We start from the raw sequence: 15239 nt of genomic DNA on the forward strand, positions 1-15239 counted from the left end.
CTCACCCGGATCCGGCCGATGGCAGGAAAATAGCTTCACTGTCCTCGGCGGTTAGTGGCCACCTAGTAGCGAATCTGCGGTCGGTCGGTAAGGATGTGGTTTTCCTCGAGGGTTGCGTCGGTGTGGTGTTAATCATTTGATCTTCGTTCGACGGGTGGTGGCTTAGAAAACTAGGAGTTGGGTGAAATTTGCACCTGACACCGCAGAATGGACAGTAGCAGCAGTGTGTGACACCGTGGATTTTTCTTTTGGATTTGGTTTCTTTCTCCCGGTCGTGGCTCGTGGCGCTCGAACATGTGCAGCAGCAGCAACGGCGGCGGTTGGGGCAACACTAGAATCGGGTGGCTGCTGTGGGGCTGGGGATGCGTTCTGTTGAGCGCGGAACGGCAGCGAACGTGTTTCGAGTGGTTAATGAGCTGCTGCTGCGAAGGGGTGCAGTTCGGTCACGAGGGAGACGATGATTATGCCGTTAGTGTCGGATTCGGTCCAGATGCTGCCACCGCCGGTATCGTAGGAGGATGCTCCGAGGATAGTCAAACCGTCGTCGTTGCCGATAGCACGTTTATGTGAAAAGCCGGTGGCGAAATTGGATTACCAGTGCCAGGGCCAAAAGAAGTGTCCAAAGTTTTGAGGAGGGGAAAAGTGCTTACTACCTCCTTCCACCGAGTGAAGAGGATTCCACCGTACGGCAGCACGCAAAATTTTAGATTAAAGAGGTTTTCTTTTGAGTGCTGAAGCTGAAAGCAAATTCAAGGTTGATCACGACCGACAGATTGAAGTAAACGGTGTCGAAGTTTGTGTTGTCAGCGGTTTTGCAGTCAAGTGAAGTGTTTTATTTGGTTGCGAAGTAAAAGCGGAAATTTATGTCTGTTTGTTTAGTGCACATATCGATACGAGTCGGGAGTGTTCCAAGTGGAGGCGAATTCCCTTCGTGTCTTGGAGACGACTGGCGATGGAAAATCAAAACAAATAAAATATGATTTGTTATTAGACGTGCCAGTTTTTGTCTGGATAGCGTGCTCACGGTTGACTACGGGCCAATGGTTGGAGGACGGCGGTTGTACTAGCAGTGTAGAAACGATCGGTTGGACCTATCCCAAGCTGATCGTTCAATGTTGAATTCAGGAATGTATCGATAATATGCAACAGTGAAAACAGTGTGTTCGTCATCACTGTGTTGGTGATTGGTCTCAAAATTTATGTGATAGCTAAAAGGCAACAGAATCAAGTGCAATACGTTTGATTGGGTGAATGTTTTGCTTACCATATGGAAGCTACTCAATTAAATCAGTGAAGGTAGAGAAGCGAATCGTCGATTGTCGAGGATTAGTTAGCTGATACGGAATACTGCATCATCGGTTTAGTTTAGGTAATGATATATATACTTGAAGTTTTTAACGATGATACTATTAAATATAGTTAAAAAACAGATTCATTTTTAAGTATTCAATGCAGTTTATGCCAATTGTGCATGTAGATGAGCAGTATTGATAGTTTAAAGATCAATTTTCCAAGTTTTCTCCGCGAGGAGGAGGTAAAGCAATAGGTTTGTCTTTTTTTTCTTCAAAATTATCAAGAAAAACAAGAATGTATAGCCCCTCCTTTTTGCTCCAGGATTTTGACTGAAGAAGAAAAATACAATGGAGAAGGGCGGGAATCGACATTGCAGAGAACTTTTTTTTCTTCATTTTATAACAAAAAAGTATGAAAAGTCTTACATTTCTTCACAAAATAGATTTAGAATCTGTTAGTTTATATCCTCATTTTACTTGTTTCTGGTAGTTGATATCATTTTGAATTCGTCTGTGTCGTGCAGTGCTGGAGCCAGCACCAGGTCGCCAGGTCAAGTCGCCAGCCAGGTCGAAGTTTGTGTTTGCTATTTTGTATAATTCCAAAGAGTTTGAAATAAATACAAAAACCATCGATAATAGTTGACATAATAGTAGATCGAATTAATAATGACAATTTGCTATGTATAATAGTGTGATTAAATCTCATTTTGAATCGTCAACTTATAATTTTCAGTGAAATCTGCATACAAACAAAATGGCTTCATTTGGTTCAAGATTTGGTATAAGATCGAAAAGGTCTTCTGTGGATTTTAAAAGTACAATATGATATAGTGTCAATAAGTTTAATTTTGCTTATGCTAATTTACCTTAGGGACAGAAATAGAGCAGAGCATTGTTTCAAAGAACTACTAAAAGTGTCTACGAAATTTTCAAATGAACAGTTCTCTGGAACTAGTTGATACAGATTCTTCACCGGCACCCAATTTCGAACAGATTTTTTTTTTAAATTTTGCTCAGCAATTTATTACTAACCTCATTAATATCCGGAAATTTATCGCATTTCAAAAAAGAACACTAGTGGGAAGAGTTTTTTCATATGGATACTACGCTGATTGCGCGGAATGCATTGATTATTTTAAAAACTTCGTTTGGAAAAATGGTTCAATTAATAGGTTAAAATTGATATTCATCTAATTTTTAATTTGCATCCTAGAGCATTTTTTCAGCACAATTGTATAATTGCACAAATTATACACTAACATTACCGAGAGCCACTTCCCTGCAAAGTGACTCTTCGGCTAGAGCATAAATTGTCAATGCATTAATAATCAACTTAACAAGACATTAAAAAATTAACAAACTAGCTGATACCCGGCCGCGTTGCTGCGCTACTAAGTTCACGGCAACCGCCTATCTATCGAGTGTACATAATTTTGATTAAATATTAACATTCCTAAATCATGTTTCTACAATGTTTCGATTTCTATCACAACTCATTATAAGATAATCTAGTAATAGAAATGTTGGTGCCTATACAGTCAGTGTTTTTAACGTGGGGTATACGTAGTAAAAAAGCGTGAAAAAAAAACTTTAAAAAAACTTGATTGTATTTCAGAATCAGCTGAATCAATAGTATCGGTAAAAGTCCAATTTATTTTAATTTTAATGAGATTTTTATTTTCTAATGTTGTGTTCAAAGCCACAACCGCAAATTTGACGTAGAACTACATAAAGCTGTTTGTAATATGGCTTGCATTATTGCATTCAAGAACGATTACAAAAGATAAGTTCAATAACTATGATGGATTATCTTGTATTAACATATTAATGTCTATAACTATCACCCATCATTTTGGGTGTTTTTCAGAAACCGAAAATCACCATCTTGAATTTAGCGCCTGGTATCCGGTATTGCGGAAACCGGATATCACCATCTTGGATTCTAAAATGGCATCTGGATTTGATTTCCAATTTCGTATCATATCGATTCCGGAAAGATCATTTTTGGCTGTTTTCCAGCATCCTAACGTTAGAATTTCTGATTTAAAAATAGCGTCTGTAGTCAATTTTTAGCTTCTTTGCAACACCAATATTGGGTGGTATTTGGTAGTTTCTAGTAGCCGGAAATCGTCATCTTGAGTTGCAAAAAAGCGTCTGGATTTCTTCTCCGGTCTCCAGGCATAATCTTGACTACGAAATAAATATTTTTGGCCTTTTTCCCACAACCGGAAGTTGCCACTTCGGATTGAAAAATGGCGTCAGGGGTCCGGGCCTAGCGCTACGATCCTACTGACACTAACAGTTTCTCCCGAGCCGGGACTCGAACATACGATGACTGGCTTCTTAGGCCAGCATCGTACCTCGAGACCAGCTGGGAGATTTTACCAAAAGTCGCTGTTCGAGCCAACTGGTTCAGCTCGATGTAATTTCGGTTTTGTTTACCCCTCGTCAACGCAAACGCAAATTTTGACAGCTCGACGTGTTTGACAGCCACTTCCTGTTGGAGCATTTTCTCGAGTTTTCCAGATGGTGAATACGTTCCTTCATAGTTTTTTTTTAGTTTTCCGTTTCGAATGTTCTAGAAATTAGTACAGTGTATGGCGGGTCAAAAATTAGAAAACACGTTTATATTAAACAATTTTATATTAGCGTCTGTACGCCGCGGCAGTCGTACATACATTGAATTTTTCTATGGTTAGTAATGTGTTTTCTCTTTCACTCATACGCCCGTGAGACAAGTATTTTGGCGCGCAACTCTGACAGTTAAATCAGCGCTGCCAATAGAACGGAACGGAAAGAAACGGAACGGTACACGCTTAAAGTAAGACGGAATGTTTATGCACGCTAAATATAACAGAAAAACTTAAGTAACAAATGTGTACCGACCTCAAAGGAAATAATACTACAAGTACTATAAATATGACAGTGGCAGTAGAGATAGATTCATTCGTGTTTAAGTTTTGGAAGAGTGTAAATGGTTAAGTATAATATAAGTTTGAGTGAAATAATTAGAAGTTCTTCATCCGAAAATCCTGTGAAGTGATAGAACCATCCGGATTGTTCCCGTAGTGATTTAAGTACAGTCCATTGTCTCGACATAATTTGGTCCTTCGAACCGGATATCGGGAATAAATTTGGTATTCCGGTGGTTCCGCGTGTGTGAGCCATGTGAACGATAGACTATTAAAAGAACAGTGAAATTGGGCACCAAATAAGTGAACGCACGTGCTAGTGCGAAGCCATTGAAAAATTTGAAGTAGCCATCTTGAAGTGTACAGAGTCGATGGCTTTTAAATCGAAGATCGTGCAGTGATAATTTATCTGCTAATATTGCAAAAGGCGCAAACTTTAGTAACCGTGAGCACAGACTTGGCTGTGTTCCGTTCCCGTTCCAAGCATAAGGTTTGGAACTAGTTTGCGTCTTAGGTGGTATGTCCGGAAGTGCTTCTGTGCATCCGCAGAGTCCTGTCGTAGCTGATAACGCACTTGGGCAATCAGCTTCGTCATCCTCTACTCCCCTTAGCAAACGCCAGAAAAGAAAGTTGAAATTGAAGGAAAAGTTGCAAGCCATGGAGCAACTTAACACACTCATCCACCGCCGCGGCGTTGCAAAAGGTAAGGTAACGAAAATATTTAATACTTGCCAGACCGATGACAATACGCTTGTTCTGACTGAAGCACAAGTGAAGGTTTATTCACGTAAGCTAGAAGCTGCTTACAAAGAGTATCTGGCTATACATGATCTGATAATGACGCTAGTTAGTGACGATGATCGTGAGTCGCATGACGAACACTATGAAACATTCGATAACCTCTACGACGAAGTATCCATATTGCTCGAAGAGCAAATTGCTAGAATCAATTGTGGTTCTCAAGTTGCAAACGTAAATGCCAGTCAACTGCATGCCGTAGCAGTTCCGCAGGCACCCGTTGTGGTCCAGCAGTCCCTCCGAATGCCAATTCCTACGTTCGATGGCCGATACGAAAGCTGGCCAAAATTTAAGGCAATGTTCAAGGATTTAGTTGATAAAACCCCCGACCCACCTGCTGTAAAACTTTACCACCTTGATAAGTCATTGGTGGGTGATGCAGCCGGTTTAATCGATGCCAAAACTATTAATGAAGGCAACTATGCTCATGCCTGAAAGATGCTAGAAGAAAGATACGAGAATAAGCGCCATTCAATTGATACCCATATACACGGACTGCCCAACCTCAAGCGGATGTCGAAAGAAAACCACAGTGAATTGAGACACCTGGTGGATGAGTGTTCCCGACACGTAGAAAGCCTCAAATTCCTTCAGCAAGAGTTTACCGGGGTATCCGAGCAGATTGTGTCCATCTGCTAGCAAATTCCTTGGATAAGGAAACCCGAAGACGTTGGGAATCAACCATTGCTCATGGCCAGTTACCAAATTACGCTGATACCCTAAAGTTTCTGAAAGATCAATGCTTCGTTTTAGAACGCTGTGAAGTATCTAAGTTACCTCCAAGTCAGGCCAAAACATTAGCACCAGCTAAATTGAATCACCAAAAATCTTTAGCACTCACGTCCAGCGAAGTAGAGGTTAAGTGCGACTTTTGCGGAAAAGGACATCCAAATTTTACCTGTTCCGAGTTTAAGTCACTTTCCGTACCGCAACGATTAAAGAAGGTACGCTCGAAAAACGTTTGCTTCAATTGTTTAAGAAAAGGTCATCACAGTAGTAATTGCCAATCTGCCAAATTCTGCACAAAGTGCAAACGTTGCCATCATAGTCTGCTCCATTTAGAGGAGCAGCGATCAGCAAACGAACAGGAACCAGAACTCCCTGCTCAGCAGGAAAAAGAGCAGCAGCCTCCACAAGTAACTAGCGCCACCTGCTCATCCGTAAAAACTAGACCGCTGCAGCAAGTATTATTGCTGACAGCTGTAGTGGATGTCATCGATAAAAATAACAACCCCCGCCCCTGCAGAGTTTTACTTGACTCAGCCTCCCAAGCAAACAATGATGGAAAAATTAGGCTTGAAGCAGAATCCATCCAATATAGTAGTGGCAGGCATTAACAACATAAAGAGCCGTTCGTTGGGTAGTTGCGTCCTCAAAATCCGTTCCAGGTACTCTAATTTTGAAGCCAACGTCAGTTGCTTGATCACGGATCAGGTTACGGCAGACTTGCCATCTTCAAGCGTGGTCATAAGTGCCATGAATTTGCCGTCCGGAGTACGTCTTGCAGATCCACAATTTTATCAGAGTGGAAAAATCGATTTGTTGCTAGGAAACCAATGGTTCCTCAAGTTACTGCTACCAGGTGAAATTATATTAGCTGATAATTACCCTATTCTGCGAGAAACAATGCTCGGCTGGGTCGTTGGTGGTTGCTGCGATGTGAATACGACAGCAGAACAGACAGTTTACTAACACTCCGTCAATGTGGATGATTTGAATTCGTTGATACAACGTTTTTGGGAGGTGGAAGAGGTGCATTCTGCTTCTAAGGTTTGCACTGAAGAGCAAGAATGTGAACTGCATTTCTAAGCCACACATCGGCGTGATGCAACGGGTAGATACGTAGTTCAACTGCCACTCCGCAACACGCTGGATAAACTTGGTGACTCAAGACAAGTGGCCTTGAGAAGATTTTTTGCTTTGGAAAAAAGACTTGCTTAGCAACCAGAATTAAAGCAACAGTATACAGAATTCATGGCTGAATATGAGGACCTTGGTCACTGTAAAGAAATAGACGAAAATAAGGACATGCCGGGTATTGTGAAATGGTACCTACCTCACCATGCTGTTTTAAAACCGTCGAATACTACCACCAAATGTCGGGTAGTGTTTGATGCTTCAGCTAAGGTCTCTGGACGCTCCCTCAACGATGTTTTAAAAGTAGGTGCTATTAACCAGAGCGACCTGCAATCCATAGTCCTTCGTTTCCGTGAGCCATGTTATGTTTTGTCTGCCGACATTACAAAGATGTATCGGCAAATTATCGTCGACGAGTGTCACACACCGTTACAACGTGTGTTCTGGAGAATTGATCCATCGTGTCGCCTTCGTGTGCTTGAGCTGACTACCGTCACTTATGGCACTGCATCCGCTCCGTTTTTGGCAACAAGAGCTCTGCTAAAGTTGGCAATCGACGAGAGAGCCAAATATCCTATGGCTGCTGACATCATCGAGAAGGATTGCTACGTAGACAACGCATTATTCGGTTTCAATGATCTCAGCACGGCGTCCGCAGCACAAGAGCAGTTGGTCCAGCTGTTGTCCGCCGGTGGCTTTCACCTACATAAGTGGTCGTCGAATAGTCCCAAACTTTTGGAAAAGATCCCTCAATGTGACCGTGAGGAACTCGTCTGTATCGGCGCAGAAGAAGCAATCAAAACGTTGGGTTTGATGTGGAACCCGGCGTCGGATGAATTAATATTTTCTTCGGCACCATCGGATGATAAAAAGACGCCTACAAAGAGACACCTCTTGTCGGTAATCGCACATATGTACGATCCGCTTGGCTTAGTGGCACCGGTCATCGTGATCGGAAAACTCTTGATGCACAGAATCTGGAAAGCAAAACTGAATTGGGATGAAAGTATCACCGGTGAGTTGAAAAATGAAGTAGAAACTTTCCTTAGGGCCATTGATGGTGTTAGCCAACTTCGTATTCCTCGTCAAATAGTGAATTCCGACGCCGCTGTGTTCGAGTTGCACGGCTTCGCTGATGCTTCGATGTACGCATATGGAGCGTGTGTTTATATACGATCCCTTGTGCCTGAAAAAAAAATCGATGTTAAATTGTTATGCGCTAAATCTAAAATAGTGCCGAAGGATGTACTTACCATCCCTCGTAAAGAATTGCTTGCTGCCGGTTTGTTAGTCCGGTTGGTGGAGAAAATCCTCTCCGCACTAAACACTGCATTAAACGAAATAATTTTATGGTCTGACAACCAAATCGTGCTTGCTTGGTTGCAGAAAAATCCCAGTCAACTAGATTTGTACGTTTCAAATCGTGTGCGTGAAATTAAAGAGAGCGGTGAACAATTTCGATGGAAGTATGTTAATACGAATGAAAATCCTGCAGACTTGGTGTCTCGTGGTCAATCCGCTGATAAGCTATTAAGTAATGACCTTTGGTGGAACGGCCCGAGATTTTTACGAGACGAGATGTACGAAATAGATTCTCCAGAGAAGTTAGCTGATGAAGATATTCCCGAATTGAAATGTGTGTCCGCTGTACAAGCAGTGGTTAATATGGATGTTCTACCAATTTTCTTCAAATATGAATCGTTTAAAAAAATTGCAACGAGTGTTGGCGTACATATTGCGGTTTTATGAAAACTGCAGAGAAAAGGTTAAGATGAATCGTGTTATTCAGCGATATCCTACAGTGGAGGAATTGCGGTCGGCAATGACTACCATAGTTCGTGTGTTACAATTTCAAAGTCTAGCTGATGAAATTGAAAGAGTGAAGGCAGGTAAGCCTTGCAAGCATATTTGAAACTTATGTCCAATAATTAATAACGGGCTGTTGAGAGTGGGTGGTAGATTACGTCATTCGAGTTTGACTGATGAAGGTGAACACCAGTTAATTTTACCTGGTCATAATATGGTGGTTCAAAATTTTATAATGGCTATTCATCGTGAGAATCTCCATGTGGACCCATCTGCTCTTATGGCTATTGTGCGTAGACAGTTCTGGATTCTGAATCCACGATCCACTTTTCGCAAAGTGAGCAGAAATTGCGTCACGAGTTTCAAGTGCAAACCAATAACTGCCAATCAATTCATGGGTGACCTGCCTGCAAGTCGGTGTGATAGAGCTCCAGCGTTCCAAAAGGTGGGTGTTGATTTTGCCGGACCCATTTTTATAAAGCAAACAGGTCGTAAGACTGCTCCCGTCAAGGGCTACATATGTGTATTTGTGTGTCTGGTGACAAAGGGGATTCATCTCGAGGCCGTAGAGAACCTTTCAACCGAGGCGTTTATGAGTGCATTGGTTCGGTTTGTTTCTCGACGTGGACTTCCCGAAGATGTGTATTCTGACCATGGAACAAATTTTGTCGGAGCAAAACATGAGCTGCATGAATTATATGAACTTTTTAGGCAGCAACTGAGAAGAAAATTTTTGAACTTTGTCATTCTCGTCAAATTCGTTGGAGAATGATTCCGCCGAATGCACCACACATGGGTGGGCTATGGGAAGCAGGCGTGAAAAGCACTAAGACGATTTTGAGGAAGGTGTGTCAGTCAGCTTTATTAACAATGAGTGAGTTTTCGACTTTACTGTGCCAAAACGAAGCACTTTTGAACTAAAGACCCTTATATGCTTCATCTGACGACCCGGCAGATTTGGAACCTCTCACTCCGGGTCATTTTCTAATTGACCGACCATTGAATGCAATTCCTGAGCCAACATATGATGAAATCCCCAGCAACCGCCTCTCTCGTTGGCAATATGTACAACATCTTAGGGAGATGTTTTGGAAACGCTGGTCCCGTGAATATTTAGTGGAATTACAAGTCCGAGGCAAATGGACTCGTAAGCATGCCAACCTTCGAAAGGGAATGATTGTGCTCATTAAAAAAGACAATCTGCCTCCGCAACTCTGGAAGATGGGAAAGGTGGAAAACACCTTTCCGGGATTAGACAACATGGTGAGGACGGTGGAACTGCGAACCAAGGCTGGTTTACTGATGCGACCAATACATACACTTGCTCCACTGCCAATTTTGGATAATCTACAAGCTTCCGAGACTGAAATCGACGAGTCCCGGGGGGAGAATGTTCGAGCCAACCGGTTCAGCTCGATGTAATTTCGGTTTTGTTTACCCCTCGTCAACGCAAACGCAAATTTTGACAGCTCGATGTGTTTGACAGCCGCTTCCTGTTGGAGCATTTTCTCGAGTTTTCCAGATGGTGAATACGTTCCTTCATAGTTTTTTTTTTAGTTTTCCGTTTCGAATGTTCTAGAAATTAGTACAGTGTATGGCGGGTCAAAAATTAGAAAACACGTTTATATTGAACAATTTTATATCAGCGTCTGTACGTCGCGTCAGTCGTATATACATTGAATTTTTCTATGGTTAGTAATGTGTTTTCTCTTTCACTCATACGCCCGTGAGACAAGTATTTTGGCGCGCAACTCTGACAGTTAAATCAGCGCTGCCAATAGAACGGAACGGAAAGAAACGGAACGGTACACGCTTAAAGTAAGACGGAATGTTTATGCACGCTAAATATAACAGAAAAACTTAGGTAACAAATGTGTACCGACCTCAAAGGAAATAATACTACAAGTGCTATGAATAGGACAGTGGCAGTAGAGATAGATTCATTCGTGTTTAAATTTTGAAAGAGTGTAAATGGTTAAGTATAATATAAGTTTGAGTGAAATAATTGGAAGTTCTTCATCCGAAAATCCTGTGAAGTGATAGAACCATCCGGAATGTTCCCGTAGTGATTTAAGTACAGTCCATTGTCTCGACAGTCGCCATCCTGTATTTTATATCGGTTCTGGAATGACTATTTTGGGCTGTATTCCAGCAACCGGAAGTTGCCACTTCAAATTTCAAAATGGCGTCTAGGGACGATTTTTGGCCTATGTGCATCATCTTGATTGCAGAAGTGCCCATATTGGGTGATATTTGGTCTTTTTCGGAAACCGGAAGTCACCATCTTTGATTTCAAAATAGTATCTAGAGTTTATTCCAGGTCTCTGGGCATTAACTCGATTCCAAAAGTACCGATCTTGGGTGGTATTCGGTCATTTCAAGCTGTTTTCTGTAAACTGGAAATTGTCAGTTTGAATTTTAAAATGCTGTCTGGAGCCGGTTTTCGGTGGCTGGGTATTATTTTGATTTCATAACAAACCATAATGAGCGGTATTTGATAATTTTCTGAAACCGGAAGTCGCCATCTTGGATTCGGGTTGATTTCCGGCCTTTAGATATTACCTCGGTTTCAAAAATACCAATATTAGCCTGTTGAGTTCAAAATATGTCTCCACATTTTTCAACAGTTCAATAGTTCACGTGATATAATTACAATTTTGCCGCACATTGATAGAGGCATAACTAATTTCTCAACTTGTTGTTAAAACTCTCTCTTTGTTGTTAAAACGAAGAAAATCCGTTGGAAACCAACATCAATAAAACACCCTTAAGACCTAATACACCCTGCAATTAAAATAAATGATGATAAATATTAACAATCACTAATTTGAAATACGAAAAACTAAACTCCCTCCCCTCCCCTTGCACACGCTAGTGGAATGAAGCGACACTAATATATTAGAAACATATCTTCAAAATTTTCAAGTTGAACTATTAGACGGTTCAAAAATAATGACGGTTGTTGTAATTTCCCCTCCCTTTAACTACGCCACACAGTGCAACGTTCCATAGACAAAAATCAAAAAAGTTGATTTCCTATTGAACCAATTTTATATGCTGATATGTTTTATACATGTTTGAGACGTACTGTAATGATATTATTAACCTCGTAAGTTCACCCATACGATTATGAAATGCATCTACTGTGAAATGGTTTCAACTATTCAAAAGATACGTTATTTTTGAAAAATTCTCATAGTTTTCAAATTAATTTTTTAATATACTCTATATCTTTTCAAGTAAAAATCAATATGGCAACGGTAGTGGCATGTAACTACTACATTTTACATGTTACTATTGAGACACAACGTAGCGCACTTGGAAGTAAAAGGCTTCTTGGTCATGCTTCTTTATGTTTGAAGAAAAAAGACACTTTCGATTTAAAATCGATCGCCAAAAAAGTACCCCAAAGTACCTCTCTGAATTTCACTTTTTCCCCTTATTTGGAATATCCTTCAAACTTTAGAAGTGATTCCCATTGCTCAAGTTTGCTCTTTCAACCGGAATTCGCGTTTTCGAATGATACCTCTGGAACCAAGAGTGAGCAGTTTATCGTACATATGTCCCTAATTTTTATGTATAACACGTAATTTATGTGTAAAACACATAAAAGATTCCTGGTTTAATGATGTCTAAATGTTTTGCAACAGTAAACCGTATATAAACATAATCAAAAGGGTGTTGAATAAAAATAATAATAAAAACTAATTGTGATGGCGTTTAGGTCACTTTTTCATCGCCTATAAATTATTTGAATATGTTTTTCAAGCCTTTTATCTCGTAATAGATAATATTCTTGGAAAATTATCATTTTATGCCTATGTACAAAAAATGGCGTTTGAGACATTTTTGCGATTACGTATTTGACATTCATCAATTATGCAAATAGTAGCTCTCATCAGTACGAAACATTTTTCGTGACACACTAATTGAAAAAAAACTAGAATGGCTGTTTTGATTTTTGTCCCGCGTTCCCATACATTCAACGCACTGTGCGCCATTGAGATGCAGAAAATTCAATATCACGGGAATATACCTCGTATTTGAGAACTCACGTGTACAGAATAACACAGTTATCTTGTTTGGTGTTTAGAAGTGTTTATGTTTGGCGTTTAGGAGTTTACAATGAACGCCGCCACGCCGTGCCGCCGCCGCCGACACTTTTACGCACGCCGCCGTAAATTTTCGTCTTGAATCCCGCTTAGCACTGAAAATTTCAGTTCTTGATCAAAAATTTTTTTTATATGTGTTTTGAAGGGTTTTATCTAAAAATTATGAGAGAAATTCACTTTTTTTGTGATGTTCAATGGGCTCTGTGAGTCAAATAATTGATTGCTATGCTGAACCAAACCATTCAAAATATTCAAAAACAATCCCACAAGAATAAAAAGATATATATGAAAAAATGTAGTGATCGAACAGATTTAAAAAAGTGCAGAGGGTTAATTTATAGCTTTAAAAAATCATTTTTTCATGAATCACGTTTGGGCAACCTGAAAACTATTCTTTAGAAAGTCGAGATGTTCAACAAAAATGCTATAAATAACACTATCTTCAAATTTAGGGCTGAGCACCTTGACTTTTTCAACATCGATTTTTTTTTTGGACACCCTAGTGTACACACAATACGCAATATTTTAGAGGTGGTAATTAGTATCACGCCGGTACAAGCCGCCTCCGATAAATACCAACGGCGTCACGCCGGCGCGCCGATCCGCGCCGAGGTAAAAATTTTCCACGCCGCCGCCGCCGATGATATGGTCGGCGCACAGGTCTAGTTTTGATTTACTGCAGTGTGAAAATTTTTATTAGACACTTTAACGATGCGGAACTCGTAACACTCTCAACCCTACTGAATTTTTTCCCGTAACCATAAGCTTGCATGCAAACTCTATTGCGTACAAGTTATGCTGTGTGATACTCGGTGGAAGCTGTCAGCGACCGTTCATGTTTACTGTTGTTTGTTTCTGTACTCCGCCTGACGTGTTGCATGATTCTTGTATATATTGTGCACACATACAGACAAATGTATTGACAACCTTATTGTATGCTCTGCAAAGTGAAGGATGGTAACAACCACGTAACGGGGAGCTTTAAAGTAGCATCAACTTGAATCACTGCACAGTAACTTTTGTGACAGTGTGTGTGATGTTACAATAATTGCAGAGTCGTACCAAGTTTCTCATAACAGCGGAAACACGTAAGCACGTAACGGGGAGCTTTACATGTTTGATATATAAGAAAGCGGAGTCGGCTCAATAGAGCTTTCTACGCAAGATCTCACCAATACAGGCTTAGTCTGTATCCTAATAAAATCGATTTGTTTTCAACCAAAAAATCAGCTGATATTCAATTTCGAAAAATATTGCACTTATGAATCCTAGTTCATTAGTGTTACCTGTTTCAACAAACTTTGTTTTAGTGGAAAACCAGATGAAATAAAACTAATAATCGGCTTACAACTTGAATAAAAGCTCGGGGCAGGAGGAAATTTTTTGTTACTACCAGCGTGTTGATTATTTGCAACCAAAATTAAACTTGTATTAGTGAAATCGACCACTAATACTAGCGCAGATAGGAAGGTCTATAGTATCAACTTGAATCACTGCACAGTAACTTTTGTGGCAGTGTGTGTGTGATGTTGTAATAATTGTAGAGTCGTGCCAAGTTTCTCATGACAGTGGACAAAGTGGCAGTGGCTGTAATACACGTGATGGGGAAATTTACAATTGAGGGAGGATCGGTTCACGACATGGGCTTGCGATCGCATCGAGAGGGCTGAAACTGATAAAAGCGCCAGGCCTAGACGGGATATCCAATATAGCACTAAAAGCTGCAATCCAAGCATTTTCCGATATTCTCAGTGTGGTGCCACAGAAGTGTCTGAAGGAAGGTTATTTTCCGGACAAGTAAAATGACGATTTTTGTGTCCACGTGGAGTGTAGACAGCCACTAAGGTACATAAAACTACTAGGCATCCGAAGACTTTTTCAAAAAAAATCTAATCAAGTGTCTAGGGCCAAATTGCCCACTTTCGGACGTGCTTTTAATGCTTAGTTTCTGACTAGATCAATTAAAATTAGATTAAGTGATTGAAATCACATTGGCTCCTTGAAGACATGTTTCGGCTTCAATAGGTTAAATGATAAAGAAAGTACTAAGGAATATTTGTTGATATATAGGATTAAATCATTTGATTGGAAAATTCTAACTACTCTTTACGGAGTATGCGTTAATAAACAGTAAACGAATTTGTGCCTGAGCGCACGAACTCAAGCTTGACGTAGGATCACCGATGGGGTAGTATAGCGGATTGTTCTGACTCTTAGTATTATAAAATTCGTAATTTCAAATTAACTCTTCAATACTCAGGATGGCAAGCAAAATTTTCTACGAGGGCCGTACCATTTGCACTACTGGGCTGTTACGGCCAAAATCAGTTCGTCTATCTGTTTGATGTCTGCTTTTTTTCATTTGTTAATTACATGAAAGTTTTATATTGTTTTTTTTTTTTCATTAATAAGGCCGTTACAAATTTTGTTTTCATTTTATGTCACCCCCCCCCCCCCTTCAG

At 40.4% G+C, this 15239-nt stretch overlaps 2 protein-coding genes across 2 annotated transcripts in view; both read left to right on the top strand.

Annotated features, from left to right (window-relative positions):
• The first annotated feature begins 77 nt into the window (after positions 1 to 77).
• LOC129732508 (protein sickie-like) overlaps positions 78 to 15239 on the top strand; it is a 477819-nt gene continuing 462657 nt past the window's right edge. The window contains exon 1 of the mRNA XM_055693445.1: positions 78 to 1369. The gene's annotated coding sequence lies outside the window, so the exon portion shown is untranslated. The remainder of the gene's footprint in view (positions 1370 to 15239) is intronic.
• LOC129728169 (uncharacterized) lies at positions 6977 to 8608 on the top strand. The gene has a single exon (XM_055686587.1). It carries the CDS (start codon positions 6977 to 6979, stop codon positions 8606 to 8608), a length of 1632 nt encoding a protein of 543 aa, XP_055542562.1.

Source organism: Wyeomyia smithii, chromosome 3 (genome assembly GCF_029784165.1).
Source record: "Wyeomyia smithii strain HCP4-BCI-WySm-NY-G18 chromosome 3, ASM2978416v1, whole genome shotgun sequence".
Classification (NCBI taxonomy): Eukaryota; Metazoa; Arthropoda; class Insecta; order Diptera; family Culicidae; genus Wyeomyia; species Wyeomyia smithii.

Coding starts and splice junctions, on each gene's coding strand:
- LOC129728169 (XM_055686587.1), top strand. CDS start 6,977: ATGGCTGAATATGAGGACCTTGGTCACTGTAAAGAAATAGACGAAAAT.